At 41.1% G+C, this 13,162-nt stretch overlaps 1 protein-coding gene across 1 annotated transcript; it reads right to left on the bottom strand.

Annotated features, from left to right (window-relative positions):
- Positions 1-2,151: 2,151 nt before the first annotated feature.
- LOC104960602 (nuclear ubiquitous casein and cyclin-dependent kinase substrate 1-like) lies at positions 2,152-9,687 on the bottom strand. The gene is made up of 5 exons (XM_010788678.1): positions 9,388-9,687; positions 5,233-5,279; positions 4,867-4,957; positions 2,481-2,527; positions 2,152-2,357 (listed from the first exon to the last, which is right to left on the bottom strand). Exons 1-5 carry the CDS (start codon positions 9,402-9,404, stop codon positions 2,152-2,154), a joined length of 408 nt encoding a protein of 135 aa, XP_010786980.1. The 5' UTR covers positions 9,405-9,687.
- Between the last annotated feature and the right edge of the window lie 3,475 nt (positions 9,688-13,162).

The following is a 13,162-nucleotide window of genomic DNA, read 5'->3' as shown; positions in this document are numbered from 1 at the left end:
CACATGTTGATGTAGAAGAGGGGACACATGTTGATGTAGAAGAGGGGACACATGTTGATGTAGAAGAGGGGACACATGCTGATGTAGAAGAGGGGACACATGCTGATGTAGAAGAGGGGACACATGTAGATGTAGAAGAGACATGAAGAAGAGGGGACACATGTTGATGTAGAAGAGACATGAAGAAGAGGGGACACATGTTGATGTAGAAGAGACATGAAATGTTGATGTAGAAGAGACATGAAGAAGAAGGGACACATGTTGATGTAGAAGAGACATGTAGAAGAGGGGACACATGCTGATGTAGAAGAGGGGACACATGCTGATGTAGAAGAGGGGACACATGTTGATGTAGAAGAGGGGACACATGCTGATGTAGAAGAGACATGAAGAAGAAGGGACACATGTTGATGTAGAAGAGACATGTAGAAGAGGGGACACATGCTGATGTAGAAGAGACATGAAGAAGAGGGGACACATGCTGATGTAGAAGAGGGGACACATGCTGATGTAGAAGAGGGGACACATGCTGATGTAGAAGAGGGGACACATGTTGATGTAGAAGAGGGGACACATGCTGATGTAGAAGAGGGGACACATGTTGATGTAGAAGAGGGGACACATGCTGATGTAGAAGAGACATGAAGAAGAGGGGACACATGTAGATGTAGAAGAGACATGAAGAAGAGGGGACACATGTTGATGTAGAAGAGACATGAAGAAGAGGGGACACATGCTGATGGAGAAGAGGGGACACATGTTGATGTAGAAGAGACATGAAGAAGAGGGGACACATGCTGATGTAGAAGAGACATGGAGAAGAGGGGACACATGTTGATGTAGAAGAGGGGACACATGTTGATGTAGAAGAGGGGACACATGTTGATGTAGAAGAGGGGACACATGCTGATGTAGAAGAGGGGACACATGTTGATGTAGAAGAGGGGACACATGTTGATGTAGAAGAGACATGGAGAAGAGGGGACACATGTTGATGTAGAAGAGACATGAAGAAGAGGGGACACATGTTGATGTAGAAGAGGGGACACATGCTGATGTAGAAGAGGGGACACATGCTGATGTAGAAGAGACATGAAGAAGAGGGGACACATGTTGATGTAGAAGAGACATGAAGAAGAGGGGACACATGTTGATGTAGAAGAGGGGACACATGCTGATGTAGAAGAGACATGAGAGAAGAGGGGACACATGTTGATGTAGAAGAGACATGAAGAAGAGGGGACACATGTTGATGTAGAAGAGGGGACACATGCTGATGTAGAAGAGGGGACACATGTTGATGTAGGAGAGGGGACACATGTTGATGCAGAAGAGGGGACACATGTTGATGAAGAAGAGGGGACACATGTTGATGTAGAAGAGGGGACACATGCTGATGTAGAAGAGACATGAAGAAGAGGGGACACATGTTGATGTAGAAGAGACATGAAGAAGAGGGGACACATGTTGATGTAGAAGAGGGGACACATGCTGATGTAGAAGAGACATGAAGAAGAGGGGACACATGTTGATGTAGAAGAGACATGAAGAAGAGGGGACACATGCTGATGTAGAAGAGGGGACACATGTTGATGTAGAAGAGGGGACACATGCTGATGTAGAAGAGACATGGAGAAGAGGGGACACATGTTGATGTAGAAGAGACATGAAGAAGAGGGGACACATGTTGATGTAGAAGAGACATGAAGAAGAGGGGACACATGTTGATGTAGAAGAGACATGAAGAAGAGGGGACACATGTTGATGTAGAAGAGACATGGAGAAGAGGGGACACATGTTGATGTAGAAGAGACATGAAGAAGAGGGGACACATGTGATGTAGAAGAGAACACATGTTGATGTAGAAGAGGGGACACATGTTGATGTAGAAGAGGGGACACATGCTGATGTAGAAGAGACATGATGTAGAAGAGGGGACACATGCTGATGTAGAAGAGACATGGAGAAGTGGAGTGTGCACAATAGGGGACCTTTAAAAAAGGGACACATTAAATGGTTGAGCCCTGATGAGAACTCTTAATGTTGTATTTGTTGTCTTAATGAGATCCTATAAAAACCAGCGAGCACACATGACACCCTGCGTCTGGTTTATCAAAGACGATGCGTACGGCTCGTCAGTCAGCAGGCGTTTCAAAGACGCTCAGGTGGACATGTAGAGGAACTGAACTGGACGTTACCTGCAGGCCGTTTTCTCTTCGGTCCTCTCTTGGCGGGCTTCTCCACCTTCGCTTTCTTCCCCTTTTTCCCTTTCTTTTCCTCGTAGTCACTTCCCCCGTCCTCATCCGATCCTTCCTCCTCTGCAAACTCGTTGTCTTCCTCGTTGCTGCCAAAGTCATCTGCCGCAGAGAGAAGTCAGTGAGCCGCTTTCCACGTAATCACTTTCCAGCTGTTTCCATTCAAAAAAGCGCCCGAGCGATTACTACTCGTCTCAAATCGGAAAAATAAATAAACTGACTTACCTGCTGAGTCATTTTTGGGTTTGGTGACTTTCTCGTCAGACTCCTCGCTGGAAAAAAAAAAGATACGAGAAATGTCAACCAGAGTTAAAACACTCAAAGAAGCAAGGAAAGGGTCTGGACCAGGAACCAATCAGAGCAGACCTCTGCAGAGTTGCTGATTAGAGGCAGTGTGGTGAAGCTATCTGAGGCTAATGCTAATTCTAAGCTAGCATCTTGGATGTAGGAAGCAGCTGCTCAGGTTATGTAGGCTGAGAGTCAGAAAGAAGGACTTTAATTGCAACAAAATCAATACAACAGTGCTCTGCTGTTCTGTGAGAGCAACACTCTTCTATTCTCAGCGTTAGAGCGGTACATGAGCAGCTTCAAACGGAGCGACGGTAAATCAGAAACAGGTTTATTACCAGGTAGGTTAACACATGTACATTCAAATGTTAGTATGTATGCTAATTGTTTTATATAGAAAATCCAGTCAAGAGAATACAATTGTGTTATTGTTGAAGGCTATTTGAACTATAGCTGCTTAATTAATCATATTTAAAAAATTGCAATTATGATTATGGCTTTCAACGATTACGAAAACAACGTAATCAAAATAAAACGATTATTATTTTTACTTTTTTTCCTTCCAATAAATTAATGTTTTCAAAGTAAACTGATAATCGTGATATTAATTACTGATCCAAATAATCGAGATTAGGATTTTTGCCGTAATCGAGCAGCCCTAATTTGAACTGTGAGAAACTTCAACACTTCTAGCCTAATTTAATTAATGTCCTCAGATGGAGCCGTTTGCTGCGTGTTGGAAACGCTACACATTTTAAGGATGAATAAGTAACTCGGTGCGTTCTTGATCCGTTCTTTGAACTCCCAATGCTGCCGATGTCGTCACGTAAGGTTCTCGAAGGAAAACATTTCCAACGTCTTCAGTTGATTATTAGAGAAAATGTTCATCATTTACAGAGAGGTAGAGGTTACGACAGCACACCCAGCTGAACGCAGGGAGTGTTTCTCTTTGGTCGAAAGCACAGACACAAGTTCAGCTGCTGCAGGACACGGCGGTTTAGCTATATCTCAGATGTTGAGGCTGAACAGGAAACGCATGTCACCCCTGCTCGGCTAGAGTGAACTGACCTCGGTCCAGGGAAAGACCGCTATAAGATTTCTGAAAGCTATAACCTAACGAGCTGCATCCATGATGGATCGGATGCAGCTCTGCTCCTTCTCCCGGTTTCCTCCAGCTGAGTTTCTTTCTCTCTGCAGATCAACATCCAATATTCCTCTGCCTGGAACGGCTCTAGCGCACCTGGCTGCCTCCCTCTCTAAGCATGTATTTGATCAGCTACCCTCTCCTCTTGACCTCATAAAGACTTCCTTCCACCCTCAGCCTTATTGCACATGCCAAACTTTATCATGGTGTCTTAAAGGGATCCTGTTATGCACGTTTCATCACTTCACTTCTCTCATACTGCCTGTGATGCGCCACATCTTTGTCTGAAACCAGAGCCAAGTTTGCTCTGAGAGGTTTGCTTTAATTCTATTTTGAGATGTTTAAATTCCAGTCTTGTTTATTTCCACTTATGTCCAATGTTTTGTTTTGTTGTTTTTCAGGTTGCTGCAATGCAAACATTTCCCAAATTGGGATCAATAAATTACCTCTTATCTTATTTTATTAGCTGGCCGGCTCTATTGTGATTGGTCAACCGCTTAGAGATGTCCCGCCCCTTTAAATGTCAAATGTGTTTGAACGCTAGCCAATAGCAGCCCGAGTGTTACATAGTAATGTCATTATTTGCATGCACAACAACCTGTACAAACCCCGAAAAGCATAACAGGGCCTCTTTAATGCTGAATGTGATGTCCACGCTACAGAAGACACTGTTTTCATTAACGGCTCGTCCACACTACAGCTTCGACAGCTTCAAAAACGGTTTCCAACGCGTCTGCCCATTCACTTTGAATGGGGTGACGTCACGTTGCCTCGCTTTTCGCCGAACTGAATTGTGGGTAGCAGAGCGGAGCTTTCCTGGCGTTTCAGACTGCAAAAGTTGAGCAAGGTTCAACTCTTGCAGCTTCTGAAGCTTTCGGTGGAAGCGTCAGCCAATCAAATCATATCATATGCCAGTACAAGCTCTAGCCAATCAAACCGCTGCTTGTGTGTCAGGGGCGGGAGATTCATGTGATTGGTTGTTGGTCGAGCTTCAGACGCGCCCGCCGGCAAGCTTTTTTTGAAGCTGTAGTGTGGACGGGCCGTAAAAGGCTCAATGCTGCTCTTCTTTACTGAGGTCCTCGTGTCTTAAAGGTATACCTGGTGCCTGTCACAGGGTTCCTAGATATATGTTGATGTGTGTTACATGTTTAAAGTTCACCGATCTATAGCGATGCTCACCTGTCATCCTGTGAGTTCTTTACGCGTTTCTGCTTGGGCTCACGTGGGGGGGCACGCACCTTCTTAGGCTTATTCTCCCCATACTCCTCATCTACACAGAAAGGACAAGGTTACAGTTTTACAGTCGCAGGCATTCACATACAAGGACATGTTGGCTGTTCGTCACACAAACAAGTTATTATTATTTCTGTTGGCCTTTCTCTTTATCGGATTCTCAATAGGATGGAAAATGGATTACGTATTAGCCGAGAGCATACATACTGGTTATCCACTAATCTCTCTCTAGATTTGCCAGTAACTGCATTGAATTACAACATACAGTACAAGGATATCATAATACCACATTTATTGAAACACATCTCTTACCTGCATCAGACTCGTTGAATTGTGAGTAGTTCACCACTTTCCTGTTCCTGCGAAGAGAGATGAAACATTGTGTTACGTTTCATTCACACAGGACAAAGTTACTTCTGTTTCTAGACACTGCTGGAGGGGGTAGGCAGCAAAAAGATGATCAATATGAGCAAGTCATCAGCAACAAGTTAGCTGTGAGTGCATGTGTGGATTGTATAATGCTCTCTGGGAAGCCACAAAGCTGCGGGCGGTGAAATGGACACTGGGACACTGCTACAGTTTCCGAGGCTAATTTAGCAAAGTATAAATGCGGGAAGCCTCAGGTGACAGTAGCCAACTTCAGTTCAGGTAACACACACCTGGAGAAGCTGCGTCGGGGGAGGTTAAAGCCACAGATGAACCATCCATCATCCAATTTGTGCATGTATATATCTATATTTTATGTATTCATGGTGTTTGATTGTAGCCCATCGTTAGCTTTTTAATTCTGGCAATTCAAATTACACAAAGTGGTGTGTTAATATGAGCTGAACTAAACGTGGTAAGTAACGATTGTTTGCAACGAGGCTTATTTTCTGCAATATACGGAAATCCAATGGAAAAATCCCATTGGTTTTTATTGAGGGAATCGTTGCAATGCTTACCCCACGATCGTCCTACAAAATGAAGTTATCGCCGCACCACTAAATTATTGTTGGCAGGACTGGTTGCTCAATGCTTGACAATACCCGTGAATACCGGCGTATTACAACAAGTAGAAAATGTGCACTGGTTACATTACTGTATCACCCAACCACATTATGCTGGTGAGTGTGTCTGTGTGTGTGTGTGTGTGTGTGTGTGTGTATGTGGTGGGAAGGGAGTACGGGTAACTGTCAGAACATTTTACAACTACTTTGGTTACAGCAAACACACACCGACCACAGTGTAAGCCTCAGCCATGTGTGATATTCAGTGGCAGTTTTACACACATTTTCTTTCACATCAGAAGGAAACACACCACGTTTCCAATTAGCTCCAATAAAGAAAGATACCAAACTGTGGAAGCTGACGATAAAACGTGTGATGTGGAAATGTATCTACGACCTAGGTGCTCTTTTGTCTGATAATAACCATTAATTGTCTGGTATAGAAATGATAGGAAATAGTAAAAAGTCACATCGGTAGAGTTCGTTAAGCTGTTTCTGTGAAAACATCTTTACAATTGAGAAGCTGTCAGAAGTTATGGTTTGGTAATTGTTAGATATGGACTATATTTCAATGTTTACCTAATTGAATTGCTTTAGATAATCTGTACACTAAGCAAGGCCGCGACAACTAATCAAGTCCATCAAAATTGATTATCAACATAGTTGGCAACTCTTTCCATTCATCAATTTTTTTTAGGAGTATGTTATGATGCACAGCCACTTTGCGTGCTTGCATCGTCACCGCGGGGGAAGCTAAACGACCAATGTTGCGCCTCTTTTTGGGCACGTGATGAATTACCAATAATGATGACCTCTCCTTTATGTCTGGAGTTAATGTTTGAAAAGCGGCAGAGATAAATGACACAGCGAAAGAAACAGAAAAGTGAAGAGAAGCCACGGGATAGCTCAGGATTTCAGGATCGAATTGAAAAAAGAACAAAATGGTGGTCCCTGTTCTTTCTCCATTCTGTGGTGGACCAATGTAGTCAGGAACCCCATAAAGCTCTTTTAAAGATAACACTTTAGAAAGCTACTGCCTTCTGTATTGATTTAGTTTTGTTTGGACTAACTCAAAAGGTTTTTCAAAGCGAGCAGAAAGGTCTAGAAAATCTGGTTAACGGGTTATTCCAGGATGTAGAAATGACTGGTCAGCGGTCAAAAGGGATAGCCGCTAACGTTTAAGCTAGAACGCGTCGGACACTTAAATAAAAATTAGGGTTATTCAAATGTTGTGCTGGGGAGATGATTAACCCAGACTAAGTACAGTATCTGTTGATTTAACAACAACATATTGGCCAATAGAAAATTAGAGAAGAGACGTTGAGTTGTTGAACCTGGCTTACTGTAAACATGTGTGAAGAATTAAGTATTTCTATTCAGCAGATGGTGGGTGTTTTTTTTCATATTTGTGGAGATAATTAGTTCATCCACCATTGATTTCCTAAATAACCACAAACTAAAATAGAAGTAAGCCAACGTAGGCAAAATCTAAGTAAAATAAGTAGATGTGTGTTTTTATGACTTTGCATGTGGGGATCAAGGTTTTTAAATGATAGGCTGCAGATGCAACAAAAAAGAAAATAGTATAAAATTAAGATAAATATATATACTAAAAAAAACTATTTTGTATTTACAGTAATCCAATAATCCAACGTTGTCTCCGTTTGAAGAAACATCCCTAATTTACAGACTGCTTTTCCAATGAAACATTCAGATGCCTTGAAAACCTTCGAAATGTCATGGACCAACTGTCAACTAGGTAAGTGTTTAAAGTAATATTAACATTTATTTATTCTATAAACTACTGACTACTAACATCTCTCTGTTGCAATTCAACAGACACAGGAAAGGAATGGCTACAGTACATGTAGGGATTGAGATTTAAGAAACATATTGAGTGGTCTCTTCATTTTTTTTTAGATCTGTATTTTGAATGTGGGGCTGCAGATGCAACACAATTGAAAATGGCACTATTTAAAAACAGATAGACAAACAGAACAGGTATTCCAAGACACACACTAACTTGAATATACATATAACTAAATGGAATAACTAACAAATATGTAAATGCACACCACAAGACTCTGGAGTATGTGGTTGATGTGTTTGAGATATCTAACTATACTTGCTTTACTCTCTAATTGAGGTCTAAAAAAAAAGCATTTAGGACCTTTTTTAATTAATCTTTTAATCAAACCTAATTCCTGTTTTAAGAAAGTACAGATGCCCTTTTAAATGACTCTGATTTTGTTGACTAACTTTTAAATTAGACCATAACAGCATCTAAAAACCTTCTAATCAAGTAAAATAACAATTAATTAAACACCTCATGTTTAACACATCACCTTTAAGACTTTGTAATGTATGGAGTAAATTATTTAGTTTTAATGTGAGGCTGTTGAAATAACACAATTAAAAAAGGGCATTATTTAAAATAAATATGCAGAAACCGGTTTTCCAAGACAACCAATGGCATGTGTGTCTTGTGTGTTTGAGATATCAAATATGGACGATACAGAATCATATATGCATTTAAGACTTTGTTAATGGTTTTTCTTACTTAGTTCATCTGTTAATCAAACCTCATTTCATTTGCGTTTACAGAAACAGTCCTGAGTAACGGTTCCCTTTCAAATGACTCATTCAGATGTCTTGAAAACCCGCGAGATTTCGTGGGCTAACTTTAAATTAGAGCTAAAGGCATCCAAAACTCTTCTAATCAAGTTAAATAACCTTTGAAATGTAACCTCATGTGTTATAATCACGGTGGGGGAGTCATGCATTGGGGGGTTGGGGGTGTGGTGACTTTTTGTAGTTTCTCCGCCTTCTTCTGACTTCAGCCAGCAGGGTTAATTTACTGCTAACACTCAAATACCTCCGTTATTCCTCCAATAGCGACATTTGATCCTTTAATACTGCACGTTTTATCGGTGTAAATAGGTAGAAATGTACGTAATTCAATGCAAATGTGATATAACCAGACTACAGCCTCGACATGCCTATTCTGCGCGGCAACAAGATCAAATCCCGAGGCCAAACGCCACCTCCCCCGGTCGGTTTTTTCCCCCTTTTGATGGGGGGTGTTAGCGGTTTTAGAGCCTCCCCTGGATGAATGGGAAGCCATATTCTCATTCTCAACCAAGAGAGGGGAAATATATGCATAAGTGGAGCCTTTAAATTGGTTAAATCACACCATGGCCTACATAAACAGGGAAACAATGCACACATGATGGGCTGGTTTTTAAAAAGCCTGATAGACACGACACACAGCATGGCCACAGCGATGGGATCCATGTTAGAAAAAGAGGGTGCACACACACACACAAGAAGGGAAGCAACACACACGCACATTCCCATTATTTTTTCATGAAATAAACACTATTCCCAGCTTCATAAAAGACACACAGCGCCGTGTGGAGACGTGCATGTTTTCTGCACAGCATTACGCACAGCACAGGACGGAATTGGCACACCTTACCTTACTGGTCTTGACATTTTGCAGGAATACTGTAGAGGTTAAAGGATGTAAGAAAAAAGGGGGAAGAAGCACACAGGGGGAGAAGGGGAAAAAAAGAAATATAGAGATTCCCGCTCTGCAAAAAAAAAACCCCGAGGTTGGAGCACAACTCCACCGTGCGAGCGAGCGCGTAAAAATAAAAGTACTGCACCGATGTGTCCTCCAAACGCTAATATTCTTATTTTTTGTGTGCCTTCAGCTACTCAAAATGGTGAATAAAACAAACTGAAACTGCAGCCTATGTGCAACCAAACCCTCGGCCTCGAAGGGGAGGGTCTTCGAAGACAAGCCAAGCCCCCTTCTGGTCTGTGAGAGGAGCAGCGCGGCATTCCGCTCCTCTGATTGGCTGGTTTGAACGACGAGGTTCTTCCCTATTGGTTGATCCAGCTGCACGTTAGAACCCCTTTAGCATTCGGTTCCCCGCCTCCCTTAGCAAGCTCGGTTGCGTTAGCACTCTTAAGAAAACAAAAAGAGGCCCTCAGGTTGGATACAAACAGTGAATTCAGTGGGTCACTAAATACCATAAAGCAACATTGCAAGTGTGGGTTACAACGTGCACAAACATAATGTATATATAATGTAATATAAGATATTTTAAGGGTATGATTGACAGTTTTCTTGCTCATACTGAGACTAGCCTTCCTAGACTGCTGCAGCAGGAGGTGAGCTACACAACAGTGGCAATAGCATTACAGGTATACTGTTTATTCCTCTGTTGCATTTGACAAAATCAGGCCTGTTATTCATCTTTTAAAAGGGTGCACACACAAGAAGGGAAGCACACATGTAAATACGATCCTACTTTTACATTTAGTTAGCCCTTCATTTTTTTCAGATAATCTAATGTACAGATGTTGATCTTTCGGTCAACTTGTAGCCTATATTTGACTTTTTAGTTCAGTTTTATTTTCTATTCTGAGATGTGTATGTTTTATATTTCTATTTTTGTTGTGCTATTTCTATTTTCAAATGATGTGCAATTCCTTGTTTTAAAATGCTGCTGTTACTATAACAACAACAAAATCAAAAAATGTGATCAAGAAAGTATATCTTATGCCTTTTATTTTTGAAAAGCTCTATGAAATTGCCTTGTATTGAAAGGTGCTGTATAAATGAACTTGCCTTGCCTTATGTTATTTTGTACTTAGGAACATTTCCATTATTGTTCATGAAATAAACATGTGTTTTTATTTGTATTTGATTCATGTGTGCTTGCCTTTTTAAATAAAATGTTAGCCTACTCTTTCTACTTTAATCTGCACTGCACATTTGCTGCTGTTATGTCATGAAACTCCCCGATGTCAGACGGATAAAGGATTCCTGATTCCGATATAATGAAATGTAAAACTACATTTCAGAATGCAAAAGTCCCTCAAATCATTCCATAAATTGCTTATACCACTTTCAGATCTATAAACTCACTCATTAAAATCCAGATCAACTGCATGTGTCAACATCTATTCAGTATAAACTCTGTTCCTGGCCTGCATGGGTTAATGCAGGGAACAGAGAACTAAAGGGTAAACTGGAGTGTGTGTAATAACTAGAATTGACATTTTATGGAAGTTTTTTCTTGAAATCAGAAAGCTTTTAAAAAATTGGATGTTTAAATTCCGTTGTTAGGATAATCGTATAATATTAGGACAATCATATATAGCCTTACATTAGTAGAGCATGAGAAGTGGATTTAAAAATACAGGAATAGTAACTATGACTCATATACGGTAGTTGCCATATATTTATTACCAGAGGTGGGAGAAGTACTCAGATCTGCAGCTAGTTGTAATGACTTTGTATACTGCAGGGTAGCTTGAGAGTTTACTCCAGGTGGAACTAAAGATTTAACACTTGTTTATATTTCACATCATTAATCCACATCTGTGAAGTAACTAAAGGTGGAGTAAAAGTACACAATTGACCTCTGAATTGTAGTGGGGTAGAAGTACTTGAGACAATCTACTTAGTTACTTTAGACCTCTGTTTATTAATCCCTTATTTATTTTGTGGTTTTCAAATGAGATTTTCACTTAAATAAGAGTGAAATAACTGAAGACGTGTGTCCTGTCTTTGATAAAGCTGGTTGTTTATGTCTCGAAGATTCAAGGCTGTCAGAAAAACAGCATCAATAAAGAATGAGGGTATGACTGCACACTTACTCAAGGCTCTAAAGGTCTACAATAGGAGCAAAACACGTTTCTGGCTTTGAGTAAATGTGCATGCATTTGAAAAAAAGACAATACATTACAGATGCATTTCAGTGCATACATGACCTTACACTGGTAGATGTGTTTACATTTTAGTTTGGAGTATCAAAACTATTTAAATATTCGTCACAAATGGTTCATTTACTGTACTTAAATAAATCTTTATCAGGTCTTTTTCGACCTCAAAGCGCTTCACACACTACGTGTCATTCACCCATTCACACTTCAGAGCAGTAGCACTTTCTCTAGGGAAGCTAACATTCACACACACTCACACACCGATGCTGGAGGAAATTCCAACCCTAGCCATCCAGACAGAATTATTACTGCGATAATGTATAGTCTTTCTGTTAGGTAGTCATTGCAGCACAGTAGGACTAAGTCAATATGCTGCAGATGTGAGGGGATTAGACTTAGAGGATGCACTTTTTACTCCCAGACTTGGTGACACAGTAATGTTTTCCAACATGCTAACTGTTACGTGGTGGCGGGAGTGTGTACCCATTCATGGTGGTCCAAACCTCAGCTCATCCATTCACCCGCCTGATGAACCTGCAGCACGTTTATACATTTCCTCCAAACTCAAATCCTCTTTAAGTAGGACACCACACTCAAAGCTGGAAACACGCCAGGTTCATATGGATGCTATTTATTCACAAGTCTGAATGGACTGGTGAATACCATGTTCAGGACCACACAGGCCACATTATGCTTTCCCCCTTCCCTGTAGTGTGTTTTATTGGTCTTTATGCATGTAAATGGTGTTCAAGTGTTCCCCCCTCCAGAGGGAGTTTCTCTCGCCCCCCCCCCCTCGCCTGAAACGCCTCCATTGGACTCTTTTGTTTACTTCCTAAACATAGTGACATCCATATTTAACACTCCCGCTGCCATTGGCTAGTGCTCCAACACATTGTACGTGATAGGCTAAGGAGTTTGACATCCTCTTAGTGGTTGACCAATCCCTACAGCTAACCAATCAGAGCAGACTGGGCTCTGGTTTCAGACGGAGGGGGAAAAGAGGTGCTGCAGCACAGAGAGTATGAGAAAAATAAAGAGCTTTTTGAACATTAAAGCATGGAGACATGTCCCAGTAGAGACACTACATACTGATATACACCTGAACATCAGCAGGAGAGGACTCTTTAAAGTAGAGACACTACATACTGATATACACCTGAACTTCAGCAGGAGAGGACTCTTTAAAGTAGAGACACTACATACTGATATACACCTGAACATCAGCAGGAGAGGACTCTTTAAAGTAGAGACACTACATACTGATATACACCTGAACATCAGCAGGAGAGGACTCTTTAAAGTAGAGACACTACATACTGATATACACCTGAACATCAGCAGGAGAGGACTCTTTAAAGTAGAGACACTACATACTGATATGAAACCTGAACATCAGCAGGAGAGGACTCTTTAAAGTAGAGACACTACATACTGATATACACCTGAACATCAGCAGGAGAGGACTCTTTAAAGTAGAGACACTACATACTGATATACACCTGAACATCAGCAGG

Source organism: Notothenia coriiceps, unplaced genomic scaffold (genome assembly GCF_000735185.1).
Source record: "Notothenia coriiceps isolate Sejong01 unplaced genomic scaffold, NC01 NC01_scaffold00032048, whole genome shotgun sequence".
NCBI lineage: Eukaryota > Metazoa > Chordata > Actinopteri > Perciformes > Nototheniidae > Notothenia > Notothenia coriiceps.
This window is presented reverse-complemented; position numbering and strand designations above follow the sequence as displayed.

Coding starts and splice junctions, on each gene's coding strand:
- LOC104960602 (XM_010788678.1), bottom strand. Junction 4,958..5,232: donor ATTCAACGAGTCTGATGCAG/GTAAGAGATGTG, acceptor CTTTCTGTGTAG/ATGAGGAGTATGGGGAGAAT. Junction 2,528..4,866: donor AAGAACTCACAGGATGACAG/GTGAGCATCGCT, acceptor TTTTTTTTCCAG/CGAGGAGTCTGACGAGAAAG.